We start from the raw sequence: 18,345 nt of genomic DNA on the forward strand, positions 1-18,345 counted from the left end.
TACAATGGCATTTCAATTTTCATGAACAGATCTTTCATTCTTTGCTTTCAACATTATTTCATTCTAAACAATTTGACATGTTAACTGAATTAGATCTGGATAGTTTAGAGCATAATTTATCTATCTATCTATCTATGGTTACTGCCTCACTCCTCTTGCGAGTATTATGGGCAGGATATACAAGTAGATCACTCAGAATCAGGCACAGTCGCCCCTTTCAATACCATAGAGCTTCTCCACACACAGACTGTTTCAAGTATTCTTTCTTTCCTCTGGAATGGCCTGTCTGAGTCAACTGTCTCCATTAGCACAGTGGACTCCTTTAAGAAGGCCATTATGTCAATGTAATGTGTATTCTAGTCGCCCCAGCGTTGGCATGAGCTTTCTTGGTTAAAGAAAAACTGGTTTTCTGTAATAGTCTCAATTTCATTTGTATAGTACAAGTAACATATCTGCATGAAAAATACCAAGTTTCAGCTTGATTAAATCAGTTTTCAAGGTTTTATGGCATTTTCAGTAACCCATGTCTCTGCACCAATTTTCCTTCAAAATTGATGTTGCGACATAATTTTTAACCAGTTCTTCTAGCCTGAGCTGGTTTTTGCCCTATTTTATAAATTTCACTCACACTATGATTTGCAAGCAAATTACACACTAACACTTTGAAATATACCATACGTCTCCTCTGAAGGCTATAAATGGGCAAAATTTAGTGTGTAAATGTGCATTTTTTTTTAAATACACCCAAAACAGTGAAAATGTGATTTTTTGGTTTTTATCAATTTTTGTAGCAAAATTTCAATGAAATGCTAATTTTTAGCTCACCTGTCACAAACTGACAAGGTGAGCTTTTGTGATCGCGCGGTGTCCGTCGTCCGTGCGTCCGTAAACTTTTGCTTGAGACCACTCTAGAGGTCACATTTTTCATGGGATCTTTATGAAAGTTGGTCAGAATGTTCATCTTGATGATATCTAGGTCAAGTTCGAAACTGGGTTACGTGCCATCAAAAACTAGGTCAGTAGGTCTAAAAATAGAAAAACCTTGTGACCTCTCTAGAGGCCATATATTTCACAAGATCTTCATGAAAATTGGTCAGAATGTTCACCTTGATGATATCTAGGTCAAGTTCGAAACTGGGTCACGTGCCATCAAAAACTAGGTCAGTAGGTCTAAAAATAGAAAACCTTGTGACCTCTCTAGAGGCCATATATTTCACAAGATCTTCATGAAAATTGGTCAGAACGTTCACCTTGATGATATCTAGGTCAAGTTCGAAACTGGATCACGTGCCTTCAAAAACTAGGTCAGTAGGTCTAAAAATAGAAAAACCTTGTGACCTCTCTAGAGGCCATATATTTCACAAGATCTTCATGAAAATTGGTCAGAACGTTCACCTTGATGATATTTAGGTCAAGTTCGAAACTGGGTCACGTGCCTTAAAAAACTAGGTCAGTAGGTCAAATAATAGAAAAACCTTGTGACCTCTCTAAAGGCCATGTTTTTCATGGGATCTGTATGAAAGTTGGTCTGAATGTTCGTCTTGATGATATCTAGGTCAAGTTCGAAACTGGGTCACGTGCGGTCAAAAACTAGGTCAGTAGGTCTAAAAATAGAAAAACCTTGTGACCTCTCTAGAGGCCATATATTTCATGAGATCTTCATGAAAATTGGTCAGAATGTTCACCTTGATGATATCTAGGTCAAGTTCGAAAGTGGGTCACATGCCTTCAAAAACTAGGTCAGTAGGTCAAATAACAGAAAAACCTTGTGACCTCTCTAGAGGCCAAATTTTTCATGGGATCTGTATGAAAGTTGGTCTGAATGTTCATCTTGATGATATCTAGGTCAAGTTCGAAAGTGGGTCACGTGCCATCAAAAACTAGGTCAGTAGGTCAAATAATAGAAAAACCTTGTGACCTCTCTAAAGGCCATATTTTTCATGGGATCTGTATGAAAGTTGGTCTGAATGTTCATCTTGATGATATCTAGATCAAGTTTGAAACAGGGTCATGTGCGGTCAAAAACTAGGTCAGTAGGTCTAAAAATAGAAAAACCTTGTGACCTCTCTAGAGGCCATACTTTTGAATGGATCTCCATAAAAATTGGTCAGAATGATCACCTTGATGATATCTAGGTCAAATTTGAAACTGGGTCACATGCCCTAAAAAACTAGGTCAGTAGGTCAAATAATAAAAAAACCTTGTGACCTCTCTAGAGGCCATACTTTTCATGGGATCTGTATGAAAATTGGTCTGAATGTTCATCTTGATGATATCTAGGTCAGAATTGAAACTGGGTCAACTGCGGTCAAAAACTAGGTTAGTAGGTCTAAAATTATTAAAATCTTTGGACCTCTCTAGAGGCCATATTTTTCAATGGATCTTCATGAAAATTGATCTGAATGTTCACCTTGATGATATCTAGGTCAATTTCGAAACTGGGTCACGTGCGATCAAAAGCTAGGCCAGTAGGTATAAAAATAGAAAAACCTTGTGACCTCTCTAGATTTTCATGAAAATTAGTGAGAATGTTCACCTTGAAGTTCAAAACAGGGTCACGTATCTTCGAAAACTAGATCAATAGGTCAAATAATAGAAAAACCTTGTGACCTCTCTAGAGACCATATTTTTCAATGGATCTTCATGAAAATTGGTCAGAATTTTTATCTTGATAATATCTAGGTAAAGTTCAAAACTGGGTCACATGAGCTCAAAAACTAGGTCACTATGTCAGATAATAGAAAAAACGACGTCATACTCAAAACTGGGTCATGTGGGAAGAGGTGAGCGATTCAGGACCATCATGGTCCTCTTGTTTACCAAAATCTGACCGAACTAGTCCATTTATATCAATATAAGGACAAATCTCAATTTTGGCCCACATTTTCTTACAGGTCACAAACAGGTAAATAGTTTTCCCTATATATTCTATATAAAACTGACATTTTTTAAAGAGCTACCAAACATAGCTAGACCCATTTCAGAGTAAAAATCCTTACCTCATTTTAAAGAGTTATAATAAAACTGATATAAAATGAAGAGAAAAGTAGGGGTCATGTATCTTCTAAGAGAGATTTCTCTTGTCACATTTGCTTACTGTAAAATCACATCAAAATCACACTGCTGTGACCTGGAAGTACTACTCATACTAAAATTTAGCTTCACTTCACCAAATACAACCTGCTCTCCCATTTTTCCTGCCAAAATGTCTAAAATTCAATGAAATTTAAACAGAAACTAGCTTTAATTTAGACCTTAGACTTACAAAGTCTGTTGAGATCAAATAATCTGTAATAATATAAATTTCTTCATACTGACATTGATATTTTCTCAGAAAAACATTTTCTCTCTAGGCTCATAGACAGACGCAAGAGATATTGTAATTTTTTTCAGAAAGTGGTATCAGAGAGGATTGATTTTATGGCCAAATGCTTTACATTAAATCTAAATTTTAATGACTCTAACGACTGATGCCAGTCTATTTAGACCTCTGTTGCCATGCCAAGTGAAAAATTAGTATTCAAAAACCTGTTCGCAATTACGCAACTAGACCAGATGGCTCCCACGCTGGTTCCTTTACTATAGTTAGGCCTACAGTTTTTCGGAAACCTTTGTTTTTCTTTGTTACTATTGCTTATAAGTTATATCTTACTCAAACTTCACATTAACATTGTTCAGCATGCCAACAAAGTTTCCGCAACCTTTGTTTTTCTGTCATGTCTTTGTTACTATTGCTTATATCTTACTGTAAGTTCTCACAAACATTGTCCAGCATGCAAACAAAGTATGTTCAGGTGCTGGGCCCATTATACCCAAGGTCAAGGTCACCAAGGTGTTATACTTGGAATTATTTTCATGTTAAATTTTTTCGAAAGCTTCGTTTATAGACATATCTTTGGTATTTTAAAAGATAATGACTTGAAATTAAAACTATTTCTTTATAATCATTATCTGCATGTGTGGTTACAATCTCCATGACACTAATTGTATTTTTGACAGAATTATGCCCCTTTTATACTTAAAGGTTTTTGGCAACCTTCGCTTTCTGGATATAACTTTAGTACAATATAAGGTAATGACTTGAAACTTAAAATGTATCTTTATCATAATCATCTGCATGTGGGGTAACAATCCCCATAACTCTGATTTGTATTTTTGACCAAATTATGCCCCTTTCATACTTAAATTTTTTGTCAAACTTTGTTTTCTGGACATAACTTTAGTATTATATAAGATAATGACTTGAAACTCAAAATATATCTTTACCATCATCATCTTGGTGTATCTTACTTTTAAAGTAGAGGTCTCTTATTGAGACATAAATTCATTTTACTGTCAAATCATCAAATTGTGGAGCACACTGTCTTACGGACAGCTCTTGTTAAACATGTATTTTGGCTAACGGAGCTATTTTGGCTTCAAAATTACTTCTTTTATATATTGTATTATATATGGGTAGTTGTTTTATCAACTTTTCTGACTTCTTAAATTGCCACCTGCATAACATAATGATCAGACTTGATCGAAGTCGTTAATGGAAGACAGAAAGAAAATCTGAACTCTGGTTATTTACAGACTTGACAGACTCGTATTTTCATGGAAGTTGGTAGGGATCTCGGTAACCAGGTGACTGCAGCCATTTTCCTAATACTTGCCTATGATTAGATCACTCATTAATCAAAGGCAGTGGCTACGATTACGGTACCGTAATCCTAGCCTCCGGTTCTAGGATTACGGAAGTTCCGTATTCCTAGACAACCCTATGAGGATATGTTAGGATTACGGAAGTATTTTAAGAGGCATCAAATTTATGTTAGGACATGCATAAATGACATTGTAAACTTACTCATTTCACTTAATTTCACTTATATTTCGTGCTATCGATCGGCCGTTTTGGGTTAGTATAATCTTAATGGCGGTGCGCGGAAATATAGAATTATCTATGTTTCGTATATACCTGCATTTTTTTCATCAAGTCAACACAAATGGTCTTTAATAACATACAATATGGTTATACATCATAAAATTCAAAGTATAGAAATTTTTTTTTAATCTATAACTTTGACACTCATATTTCTAATATATTTCCGTGCGCCGCCATTAAGATTATACTACCCCAAAACGACGGATAGAAAACACGAAATAATAAGACAGGCATGAAAAACTAAGTGAAATAAGTAAGTTTACAACATCATTTATGCGTGTCCTAACATATACTTTATGCATCTTAAAATACTTCCGTAATCCTAGCCTATCCTCACAGGGTTGTCTAGGAATACGGAACTTCCGTAATCCTAGAACCGGAGGCTAGGATTACGGTACCGTAATCGTAGCCACTGCCTTAATCAAAACCCTTGAAAATTCTAGTATTAGCTCATTGCCATGTGACATTGAGCAGCCCGTGTTTTACTATATTTAATACTTTGTGGGGTATTTTGACTAGGGGACGTTTTGACTTGATACCAAATGTAAGATATTTTATACCTGATAAAATTCATATTCATATTGAAGAAAGAAAACATGCCTATGATATATATATTTATTTTACCTATTTAACACACGGAATCGCAATTTTCAGATGTCATATTCTATTACTATATAGAAAATCTTAATTCATGACCTATTTTAACAAATCGGCTCGATAAATGTCTACATGTAAGATGCCTCTAGATTCACCCTTACAGAAGAAAAAGACCTGCTGCGTACTCTTGCTGTGTACATACAGCGTATATGATGCGTACATGATGTGTACCGAAATCAAGGGCTTAAAATAGTACGCAGGATATACACCGCACATACACCGATAGTACGTTTGTAGTACACTTTTGACATGCAAATGAGCTCTGCCGCGTACTACTTGCTGCGTACATGCCGTGGACTACATAGTACACAGGATGTACGCTGGAGGAATTTAGTATGCGGGAAATAGTACGCAGCATGTACGCGGCACATACACTTTTCACATGCAAATGAGCCTGCGGTGTACTACCCCTGCGGCGTACATGCTGTGTACCCCTTGCGGTGTACATGCTGTGTACTCCTGGCCCGAGTCCTGCGGCGTACATGCTGTGTACTCCTGCTGCATACATGCTGTGTACTCTTGTGGCGAAACTGCTGTGATAATGTAAATTCCTTACCCCACCAACTTTCGTATGCAAATGCTGATCATTTGGACAGAAAAAAACAGAAAAAAGATAAGTGACATGCATCAATAAGTATTTACCCTTACCAAAATAATGTAGATTGATGTTATCAAATAAATTAGAATGCTTTTCTTCATCCACTTTTCAATGAAATAAATCAATTTTTGTAGCATGTAATTTGGTAAACATTTGAAGAAAATGGCGTAACTGCATCAAGGGGAAACAACTTTAATGCAACTAAATATAAGTGTTATGATTTATTACAGACGATGTGTGCGTAGTATGTATTTATTTTGATTAAAGTCCATCTGAGAACAATCTAGGACTGAAATTATATAAGCATTTATACACTTACGTCCATAAAAAGTAGCGCACCAAAAAATTTTGGATTGATTTTTTTCAATGGGGCGAGCGCAATTAGCCATTAGCTGAAAATATACGAGCGGCAAATCCAATGAACAACTTTTTAATTTGGTGAGGCCTTAATGAGTTAACATAATGAGCATTAAAGCCTTTATAAAACATGATAGAATGGTGTTTTGCTTAAGAGAAATTTCAAATAACAGTGAGAGCTATTAATTCTTCTCATTCGGGCACTGTTGAGGCATTATCTTGGTAATTATTTCATGTATTACAAAATGTAATGCAACGAAGTTCAAATAAGGCTTTTCAATTATCCAAGTTAGAAAGCTCCAGGATCAATTCAAAATGAAAAAGAATATATTTTTACACTGCATGCTAGGTGCAGCTCAGAAATCACTAAGATGTAAGCTTCACAAATGAACATTGCAAATAGTTTGGCAAATTTTCATTGTTCAGAATACCTGTAATCTGAACTATTCTATACTATTAAGATAAAAGTTACTTGGAAATCAAGTTCTTGCTTCCAAAAAAAAAAAAAACAAATGTACAAATCCTTCCTGCATGAAGTGTACTTCAGACTTTTACCTAAAAAATTCAAAGTATAAACACCAAAAGAAAATGAACAAGTCGCTCCCGCATATATGAAGTTTACTTCAGACTTTAACTTATAAAAAAAAAACTAAGTATAAATGCCAAAAGAAATTGTACAAGTCTTTCCCGCGTATATGAAGTGTACTGCACAAATTTCAAAGTATCTGCGGGGTACATACAGTGTACTATTTTCTTGTACAAGTCCCTCCTGCGTACATGCAGTGTACTCCTTAAATTTTCAGAGTCTGTGCTGCGTACTCGAAGTGTACTAGTGACCTCCTGCATACATGCTGTGTACTCGTCGAAATAGTACGCAGCATGTACGCGGCATGCAGTGTATGTAAAATGTACTCCTCTGGCGTACTACTGTGTTCGCGGCATATACACAGCAAATACGCAGCATGTACGCCACAGAGGCTTGTTTCTGTAAGGGCAGCTAAATTCTCTTTCGCATTATACTTGCCTTTAGCAGGTTCTTCAAATATCCGTATGCTTTAGCATTTTGTTTTGATATTTTGAGGGGGCCTCCGTGACCGCGTGGTTAAGGTCGCTGACTTCAAATCATCACTTGCCCCTCATCCATGCGCGGATCCAGAGGGGGGGGGGGGAGCGGGGATCCGGATGCCCTCTGGAAAATCCTTAAAAACGGAAAGGAGACCAGAAGGAAAGATTATATTTTTCGAAAAAGGCAGAATTAGAAACGCATTCAAAGTATGTGCGGCTTCTGTTACATACGACCACGACATAATTCGTATTTATATTATTTATCTAACAGAAAATAAGAATTTTACCTTTAAGAAAATTTGATTTTATCATTTTCCCCAAATTTAACAGGTTAGCCCATAAAACTGTGAAAATAAGGGGTATATTGTATATAAAATTACAGTGAAAAGGTGTCTTAAATGCTACAAAAATGCCAAAGAATGCAGAAAATGAAGCTAAATTTCAAGGGGAGGTGGAGGTGGGGGGGGGGGGGAGCGGACCCCCTCTGAGAAAATTGGCTGGATCATCGCATGTCATCAATGTGGGTTCGAGTCTCACTCGGGGCGTTGAATTCTTCATGTGAGGAAGCCATCCAGCTGGCTTACGAAAGGTCGGTGGTTCTTCCTGAGCTCGTGATGAAATAATGCACGGAGGGGCACCTGGGGTCTTCCTCCACCATCAAAGCTGGAAAGTCGTCATATGACCTATAATTGTGTCGGTGCGACGTTAAACCCAACAAATAAAATAAATGATATTTTGAGACATTTTCTGGCATTAGTTAGTCCGCCAGCTCAAACGACACAACATGTGAAGTTTCGAACCCACTGTACTACTATATATGAAAATACTTTACCTTAACATGTTCATGCATTAAACAAATACAACTTGAAACATGGATTTGAAGACAACGGCGATTCCTGCCTTTAATTTGTATCCCTCCATAGGGATTCCTAGACTTGTTTTTTCCTAGCAACAAGATAAGAAACAACGCGTACAAAATTTTATTGTGAAAAAATAAACATTTAATAAAAGAAGTCATTTAATCTTTTCGCGTAGTATAGTACTGTGTTCTCGAACATTTCGTATCGTAAAAGGTATGTATATTTTTTTGTACAAGTCCTGGAATGAGTGTATCTCATAAATTTTCAGGGTTGTCGGCGTCGGTGTCAGGCTCGCGATACTGCGTTCCGCGATTGCCATGTGTCAAGTTTGAAAATGTATTGGCTACTATTTCGCGCATATAACTATCAAATGCATGCTTGCAAACTTGGTAAGGACTTAATTCTTTCGCATCTAACTGCCTTTAGCAGTAAATATCTAGCTTACATCTTGCTTTTTGCAATTTTAGGGCCTCCTTTGTCGCTTGACATTCAATTTCTTGGCTATTCTATGTAGGTCAAACGGTTCTCCCTAAACTAACAAAGGCATTGCTTTGAAACTTTGGGCAGAATTGATTCAATATTGCGGCTCTGTTACATACGACACACATAATTCTATCTTGCTTTTTGCTAAGATATTAATTCTTTGACTTTAAAAATAATTTCTTTTAATTTTTATTTAGCAGCTTAGCCTAAACTTGAAAGGCTATATTGTATTAAAAACTTGAAACAGGTGTTTACAATGCTACCAATAGCAAAGAATCAAAATCGATGCTTTTTAGGCGAAGATGATGGAGCGACCCCTTTTGGACTTGAATCATCGATTCTCTGTGTTAGTTTACTCTGGGAGGTAATTTTTTCTTTAACATATCAAAGCTTATTGACTTGTGAAATTGCAAGCACCTGGTTTCCCTATCATAAGCTGGAAGTCCTATGACTAGGCATGCAACCAAAATAACTATATTGCTTTTCTGCATACTTAGTCGCCGCACATAGAACAACATTTTGGTTGATATGTTTAAGTCCACTGTTCTACTATAATACAAATATGCTTTACCTTAACATGTTATGCCATCATAATAAAACTGTAACAGGAGAAACATAACTCGATTCCTGCTTTTTGTACCCCAAGGAATGCTGGCCTTTTTTAGACAGTTAAGAAACATACATGGGTAAAATATTTTATTGTAAAACAACACAAAAAATAGCCATTATGCGTTAAAGTACGTCCGTAGCGTTTGCATCTTGTTTTTCATTAATTTTGATAATTGTATCTAAGTTTTCATAAAATAGAAGTTTTAATGAAATATATCTTGAATAATTTGGTTCAACACTGTCTAAACATACAGTAAGTTCTAACATCCCTGTCGAAACGATATCCGATAAATTACCATAATTTAGCGAAAACATCCTGAATTATTTATGTATCAGCATGAAAAAGGAAATAACCACTTCGTATTTTCATAATCTGATATCGGAATTGCATGTTAAAATTTAAGTTTTAAATTCATGACTATTTTCAAGTGACTATTCAGTTTCAACTGGAATTTAATCTTAATGTACCATTAAAACTAGCTGTCAAAATCTTAATCTAAAACCCAGCTGAGACAGAAAATTGCTTTGTGAACACTGGGCCCGGGAATTAAGCGTCCAAGGTCAAAATTCCAGTCATATTCCAAAAATGTTTTATGGCTAGTACATGCATAGAATTGTCAACGAAATTTGAGTAATTCTCTATGGTCATTTGATACAACCAGCTTAGTAGTGGAGACTAGCCTTTTATCATTATTTACCAAAAGCATTTTTTCTTATCTACGTAGGGTCATTATATATGGTATGCGTAGATACTCTGCTTCAGAAATAATAAATAATAAAAAATCATAATGTAGCCATCATGTATATAATGATAAGGTGACCGGGAAAACTGAATGAATTCAGTACCGTATAAAAGGTTTAAAATGGTTATAATGTATAATACCACGTGCGACATTTTTTACCGCGATGCATTAAAATGTCACGCATTGTATCGTGCATATTCAAAATTGTGCGTCATACAATAGCATTACAGCGACTCAAGTGCAATAGTACGAAGCTCCATGTTTCCAAAATCGCTATATACATTCTTTGATACCAAATATTCAACTAAGTATTAACTTGTAACACATGTTGTTTTGATTCCCTAGGAATAGGCGTCACCTGATCTGAAATAGGTGACCCTCTTACGGCGCAGGGGAAGAGTGTCCGTCCCCTCACCAGGTGATTATTGGTTCAGATCCTGGATTATATGGTATGTTGATTGTTGAATCAACAGCCGTTTTCACTGCTAGTAAATACTGGCTAGAACCTCACAAAACTGACAGCAAGCATATAAATAAGTTGCTGCACTTCAAATAAAAAAGAACACAAGTTTGCGATGTCTTGTTATTAAAAACGGTAGTCGAAAGATTTGACTGAATAGATACATTAACCAGAAAAGGGTATAAAAGGTAAAAGGATATTTTTTTTAAAAATCTCCCACGCTGTTAAGAATGCTTGTAAGACAACATAATATTATATCAATAATTCATATATACAATAAAACGGAAATTAATAAATCTTATAACTGTCTTTTCTCAGATATTTTAAATGGAAACAGAATTATAGCATTAAAACCGGATGCTAAATATGCCACTGTTCAGTTATGCATAACAAACATACACAGTTTGAGAAAACCCCTAAAGTAAGTCCGCAGTCCGTGGTCCGCAGTACGCATCGAAGTAAGCTGAAAATCTCTACTAGGGTGTTGATTAAATCAATTGAGGTGTTAATAAAATTGATCTTGAGTAATATATTATTGAAAAATATTTAATACGAAAGATAAAATGAAAATTTAAGAGATATATAAATTTTCATATAAAATAAAATAGGGGTATTTTTTAGGGGGTGTTTTGACCAGATTCTAAACCAAATGGGGACGTTTTGACCAAAATTGGGGTGTTTTGATTAGGGGACATTTTGACTTGATACAGATTTATTGAATTATTATTATAAATGAAATCAAGACAAAATTTACCAACATTAGATAAACCTGAGATTTTTTTTTATGGTTAATAAAATGGTATATTTGACATATTACTTAACATAAGATAAATCTGAGAAATATTTTTGATATATGGGACATATTATTTAATTATAGATTTTAGGAGACCATTGCAGAAGTCGGACGGAACCCCTGCAACAGTGATTAAGTGATAAACAAGAAACTAGATCGTGATGGCTTGGACAACCTACCAAATTGCACTTGCCATTGTTATGGTCATAACAGGCTCCCTTAATACCTTATCTACAAAGTAAGCTTACTTTTATTTACAATTTATTAACCCTTACCCTGCTATATTTCTACAGTGAACCTGTCCATCTTTCAGTTTGGACAGTTATATAATGTACCATTAACTGTTAAAAGGGGTGCTTACCAAAAAGATAATGACTGAATGGCGACCAGTGCAGATCTCTATCAGACTGCACGGATGTGCAGGCTGATCATGAGTACACTGGTCGCAAAGGCTGAATCAATCGTGTCCAGCAAGATAAGGGTTAAGTACAAAATTATTATAGGTACACACTATCATGCCATATTTAAAAAAAAAAATCTTTCTTATTTTTGATGGGAGCATGACAAAAAATATTTTCTTTCCTCTGACAAAGCATTATTCAGGGTGTATTAATCAAATTTAGTGATCTCTCTAGTTTTGCTTGACTTCATTAAAGATCCACATGTGATAATTTGGCAAGCATAGTTGTGTATATCTTGGGCATATTCGGGGTCATTGATAATCAGTGGAGTTATAGCCCTTTATGAGTCTGAGCCAAGGAAGGTGTTTGAGCAATCCAGTTTGGAGCAAACAAAGTTGGACTGTATTTGGATTTTTATGCCCCTGAAGGTGGGCATATTAAAATAGCACTGTCCGTTCGTGCATGTGTGCGTCCGTGTAAATTCTTGTCCGGCCTGTAACTCTGCCATCCATAAAGGGATTTTTAAATAACTTGGCATAAATGTTTACCATAATGAGACAACGTGTCATGCGCAAGACCCATACCCCTAGCTCCAAGGTCAAGGTCCCACTTAGAGGTCAAAGGTTAACAGAGTCTGTTTCGTGTCCGGTCCATAACTCTGCCATCCATGAAGGGATTTTGAAATAACTTTGCATAATTGGAAGGATGATCATGACCAGCAGATGCCCCCTCAGGTCAAAAGTCAAAGTCACATTGACCCAGAACTTTTTTTGCCAAATAACTAGAGATTGCTTTGGTCTAAGATCACATTTGGTACGAAGGTCACTTATGACCAATAATCATTGATTTGAGGTCAGTACGTCAAGCATCCAGTGCACAGGACCAAATAATTTCTGTTCCTTGTGCAATTACTGAATGCATCAAGGGGGGCATTTCGTGTTCTACGAGCTCTTGTATAATTACAGGTGGGCAGACAGACAGTTAGCTGTGGGATCAGATGGCAAGGAAAGAAAATTCGACCATCCTTTTCTGCAGGTTTGTAGCTATTGCCATTAGTAAATTTATCCCTGACTTCATTTGATATACACTTAACCTAATGCAACACTAGAAATTTTGCAAATACCTTTAAAATTACAGTCCTGAGTGGGTTTTTTTACAGAGCAATACAATGTGTTTTCAGTTACATGTAGAAATTTCATCAAAATTTAATGATGCAGTTACAGAATTTTATTCATGTATTAAGTAATGTCATAAGTAGGGATGCTAAATCGGTCCATTTTCATGTTCAGTCGTCGAAAATAATCGGACAGGGATTTTTAATCAATTTTGGATTATTAATCAGATTGTTTTTTAAAACGTGAAATGAAAATGTATGTTACGATTACTGCTTCTTAATGTGACAGCTACGCATATTTATGAATAAATATGTTTTCGTCCACGAAAAGGCAAAAAAGGTTAACCATACATTTCCCAACGTAACTGGCAAAAGCATGTGTGTTCTGCGTAGTAGCATGCTCATTTGAAAGACAATTGATTACTCAAAATAAGTAATTGTCTCCGACTTGAGATATTTTCGATCAGTTTTCAATTATAATCGATCATCAGCATCACTAGTGATAAAAATATGCATTAATGCACATTTAAATACAAAATACACATTCTTCCATATTTATCAAAAATCTGTGTACAAATTTGCTAGTGTAACCCAAAAGATGGGTTTGTCTTTACTTTACTAGGCAAAAAAATCTTACCATGTTGCAAAATACAGGGAAACCTGAGATTGCTTGAAGTCATAAAAGAAAGAGCAGAATACTTAAATTATCCTTGGTTTTGAGCAATCTAATTGTAGAAATACAAGGAAAATGAGCCATCGATAATCAAGCAAACAGTATTTTACTGTATTTACAGGAAAAATCTCTTTTTTTTTATTTTAGGCAGTTGGAATGTTTATTGGAGAGTTTACCTGCTTGATTGCATATTTTGTGATCAAAATGTGTTGTCGTCAACAGCAGGTTGTAGACGGGGAGCAGCCAAGATCGTTTAATCCGCTGATATTCCTGCCAGCAGCCTTGTTAGATATGTGTGGGACATCCATTATGTACATAGGCCTAAACCTTACATACGCTTCAAGCTTTCAGATGTTAAGAGGTATGTTTGTGGGGGTTTTGATTGATATACAAATGTTAGTGTAAAAGATGGATAAAACAGGCTTTATGTTTAACTCCAAACTTTTCATCAGAATTTCTTGTCACTTCCTAGATATTGCTTGTGAATACATGCCCAATGTTATAACAAGCCTTAGGAGAGAATACCTACCTACATATCCTTAGGACGGTCAGCACATTTTATACAATCTTGCCAGGCATACGTATGTTTTTGACAACACAGAAAATGACGTCAGATGACATTCAGCTTTTCTCGGAAGTAAAGAAAATGAAAGTACACAGGCTAAACTTGAAAACTAAAGTCACATTTGCATTGGTCTATAACCAGGGTTCAGGCGCAGAGGTCGCCCCATCTAAATGCACATGGACTTCTTTTTTTGGGGATGGGGGGGGTGGGGTTGCTAATGAGGAGTCAATTTTCAGCACTTTCTAACAATTTTAAAATACCTGGGCTTTAGCACGACATGTCAGCTTTTCATCTATATAAAATATTTGCACTCTGAATAAACACAATTCCCATAGGGGTCTGTAACAGAGCAAGGGTATATGGGGATTTTTTTTTAACTTCGTCAAATCGTTCAAAACTTCTTCTTTGATGTTGTCTAAAAGTGTCAGTATATGCCTCGGATGTCAGATATTTCTGTATTTGAGGGCTGCAGACCTAGACATTTCAGAAATATTTTCAATATGAATTTCATGTAATAAATGTTGATTATACGGAAGCGTGAAAGGGCCATCCGTCCCTAATACGTTTTATTACATTATGCCGCGTAAAGAATAATTATACAGATTTCCTAAAATGCATAGCATTTTCTCAGGAATAACTCAACTAAGTATTTTCAGACTCTACTCCACCCTGATATGAAATTTGAATGTCAGTATGGAAAAATATTGATATTTCAGGTTCCATTTTAACTTAACTGAGTTTATAATATGTAATTATTAAATTTTTATCGTAATTCAACAACTTTTTCCCTTTGCCTTGGTAATGTTCTACAGAACCCCCAGGTAATGTTAATGTCTATATATATATATAGTTCTTTAGTTTGTATGCTTTTATTATTATTTATGTTTAACTATAAATATATCATTAAATCTGGCAGCTCTCAACCAGAAATGGCCCTCAGGATATGGGGTTGGTGTCCCATCCAGCCATCAAAAAAACCAAGTCTCATAATTAATCAAGCATTCAAGTGAGTGATATAGAACCATTGCAACCAGTTTGTTATAAAAATTTTCTCCTAATTTTATTTTGCAATTTTTTTTTCAGGTGCTGTTATTATCTTCACAGCATTACTTTCTGTAGCATTTCTGGGCCGTGTAATCAAGAAACATATGTGGGTTGGAATGTTTACTGTGTTGTTAGGGTTGTTGCTGGTTGGGCTTGCTGACATTGTATTCGGATCTCATGATGATACTACAACCAATACAAATGGTATCATTGCAGGTAAGAGAAGATGATGTATACAGTATAGTTATATTACCATGGTAACCATTCAAAATGGCAAACCTACATTTTTGACAATTTTATTGTTGTTTTTTTTTTTGTGCAACAGCAAAACTTTAAGGGGGATCACTTAGATTTGCCCTAGTCTGTGCATCCTTCTGTACATCTGACCTGTCAGTGTGTCCCACCTTGTGTCATGTATTTCTCAATGAATATTTGACCAAGAGTCATCAAACTTCACAGGATTGTTATTCAGCATGTTAAGGTATCTGGTGTTTTAATTGGGATTCTACACAATCAGACTGGAGTTATGGCCCTTGACTTACTTAAAAATATGCATATGGTGACAGGAAGTGGACAGTATCCTATGGACTCAGATAGTTTATCATGAAATACCAGAATTCATTTAGCATATCTTTACAAAAATGACAAATACCTAATTTTATGAGAAAAGTTTCATTGGATATGTTAGTAAAATGTAAAACTAGTTCAGTATTGGCAGAAAAATGTGAAGAAAGGTAAACCTGCCAAAATTTGCAGCGTCAGCATTTTGCATTTTGTAAGTTTGTAAGAATAAACAGTCAGAAACTACATTGCAGCTTTTGCATTTTTGTGCCCTCCAAAATTTGGAGGAACACAAAATGTTGCCCTTGTTTTAACATTTTTTTTTTTCATTATTTTGCGAAAATTTTGATTCGCTTCATCATCTTGAATGGAACCATTGTTATGAAAATCATAACTGCAGTCTTCAGATCTCTGACAAAATAATGTCATTTAAAAAAAAATCATCTTCTTCAAAATGTTAAAACTTGCATGTCTGTAATACTGTTATATTCAGATTGATATTTTATTGGTGTGTTATAAGATTCAGGTAAGCTCCTACAGATTTAGAACAAATTTTACTGTGTGACACACACAGTAGATGGCTTTTCAGATTTAAAATAAATTTAACCAGCTCTAGGGCTTTTCAGATTGACAACAAAATTTTACTGTGTGACACACACAGTAAAGGGCTTTTGTACAAAATGTACCGATAACACAAATGTTTTTAATCAACTTTTACCTGGAAGATGGTTAATAATTTTGATTTGATGTTTTATTTACAAACTGAGCAAATGAAAACACTTTCCAATGACTTGAACTTTGACTAAAAGCTGGAAGGTATATCATATTCTTGTTTTCTTCAAGTAAAGTCAAATTCCCCACACTGGAAAGTTCTTCTGCAAAACAGAGGACTGTTCGAATCCACCATTGTACAACAATGAAACCTCGCATGTGTCTTAATCGTGACATGAACTTGCCCACCTCCTATTTTTTGTCTGGCTCCGCCCCCTATTTCCAGAGTTGTGGCCCCTGAAATAGTCAAAAATGCACATTTTCACCTTGTGACACGCCTAGCTCAAAAAGTATTTGATATAGATTCATGAAACTTTGCATGAGTCTTAATCATATACAGAAATAGACTACTAATATAAAATTTCATATCTTTAAATTTGTATGCCGGAAAAATTAGTTAGCTATCCGCTATACCCTAAAGCACTGTATGTATTTTGTGAAACTTTTTGTTTTATTTCTGTTATAATTTAGGTGATTTATTGATCATCATGGCACAGGTCATTGTGTCAGTACAGATGGTGTATGAAGAAAGGGTGATAGGACGGTATAATGTACAGCCACTTGCTGCTGTTGGCAGTGAAGGTAATGTATACTTCCTTTAAACTTATAGTGCTTGTATCCTTAGGCCATCTTAAAGTTTAAAAAAGTGCTTGTTTGTTGTATTCCGAGGCAGAATTTTAGTGGTAGGAATTTATTTGCTAGAAGGACACCAGAAGCAATAGATTATAAAACATTTAGCTGATATCTGTATATTAGAGTACTTCATGCTATTTCTGGTCTGTAGCATTTCCTAAATGTTCATGTATACCTCTAGCATCTTGGTTGTCTGGTGTGATTTTATCCTCACAAGGAACCCAGTTTGTACCTTTGCCATCTAGGTTGATAGTTCTGTCCACTCACAAGTGAGCCACGCCATGAGAAAACCAAATAATGCATTTGCGACCAGCATGGATCCAGACCAGCCTGCGCATCCGTGCATTCTGGTCATGATCCATGCTGTTCGCTAAAGGTTTCTCTAATTCCAATAGGCTTTGAAAGCGAACAGTATTGATCCTGATCAGACTGCGGGGATGCGCAGGCTGGTCTGGATCCATGCTGGTCGCAAAGTCACTATGTTGGTTTTCTCATGGCACGGCTCAAGTGCCTCTCTGTGTTTGAAACACATATTATGCAGATAAAGGCTTCAAGTTTTGTTGGGTTATAGTTAATATGGTGACTTTCCAGCTTTTATTGGAGGAAAACTCCGTATGTCCATCCATGCAATATTTCATGTATTTAATATGGCACCTTTCTTCCATAAGCTTCCTCACATGAAAGGATTCTACACTCAAAGAGGTTTAGAACCCACAGCAGTGAAGGGTATGTGATTTGAAGTCAGCTTTTTTTTTAACGACTCTGCCTGGAGGCCCCAATAGAGGCACCTGGGGTGTTCTTTCCAAAATTAGCTGGAAAGTTGCCATATTACAACTATAAATGTCCATGTGACTTAAGCAAAAAAAAAAAGAATAGCAAAACTTGATAAATAATTTTGATACATTTTATATCTATAACATATATACATATATAGACAGAGTGGACACATTGCTATGATGCTGTGCTATATAGAGGTCCTGAGTACGGTCCCTTGCTTATTCAACTAAAATAATTATCATACTTTTGATATGATA

The 18,345-nt window shown here is 35.7% G+C and overlaps 1 protein-coding gene across 1 annotated transcript in view; it reads left to right on the top strand.

Moving 5' to 3' along the window:
* The window catches only part of LOC123527124 (solute carrier family 35 member F6-like), a 36,428-nt gene that overhangs the window by 11,327 nt on the left and 6,756 nt on the right, over positions 1-18,345 (top strand). The window contains exons 2-6 of the mRNA XM_045306408.2: positions 11,634-11,787; positions 12,916-12,985; positions 13,885-14,098; positions 15,386-15,562; positions 17,150-17,260. Of these exons, the coding sequence (XP_045162343.2) occupies positions 11,711-11,787; positions 12,916-12,985; positions 13,885-14,098; positions 15,386-15,562; positions 17,150-17,260 (649 nt within the window). The 5' untranslated portion in view covers positions 11,634-11,710. The remainder of the gene's footprint in view (positions 1-11,633; positions 11,788-12,915; positions 12,986-13,884; positions 14,099-15,385; positions 15,563-17,149; positions 17,261-18,345) is intronic.

Source organism: Mercenaria mercenaria, chromosome 14 (assembly GCF_021730395.1).
Source record: "Mercenaria mercenaria strain notata chromosome 14, MADL_Memer_1, whole genome shotgun sequence".
Taxonomy (NCBI): domain Eukaryota; kingdom Metazoa; phylum Mollusca; class Bivalvia; order Venerida; family Veneridae; genus Mercenaria; species Mercenaria mercenaria.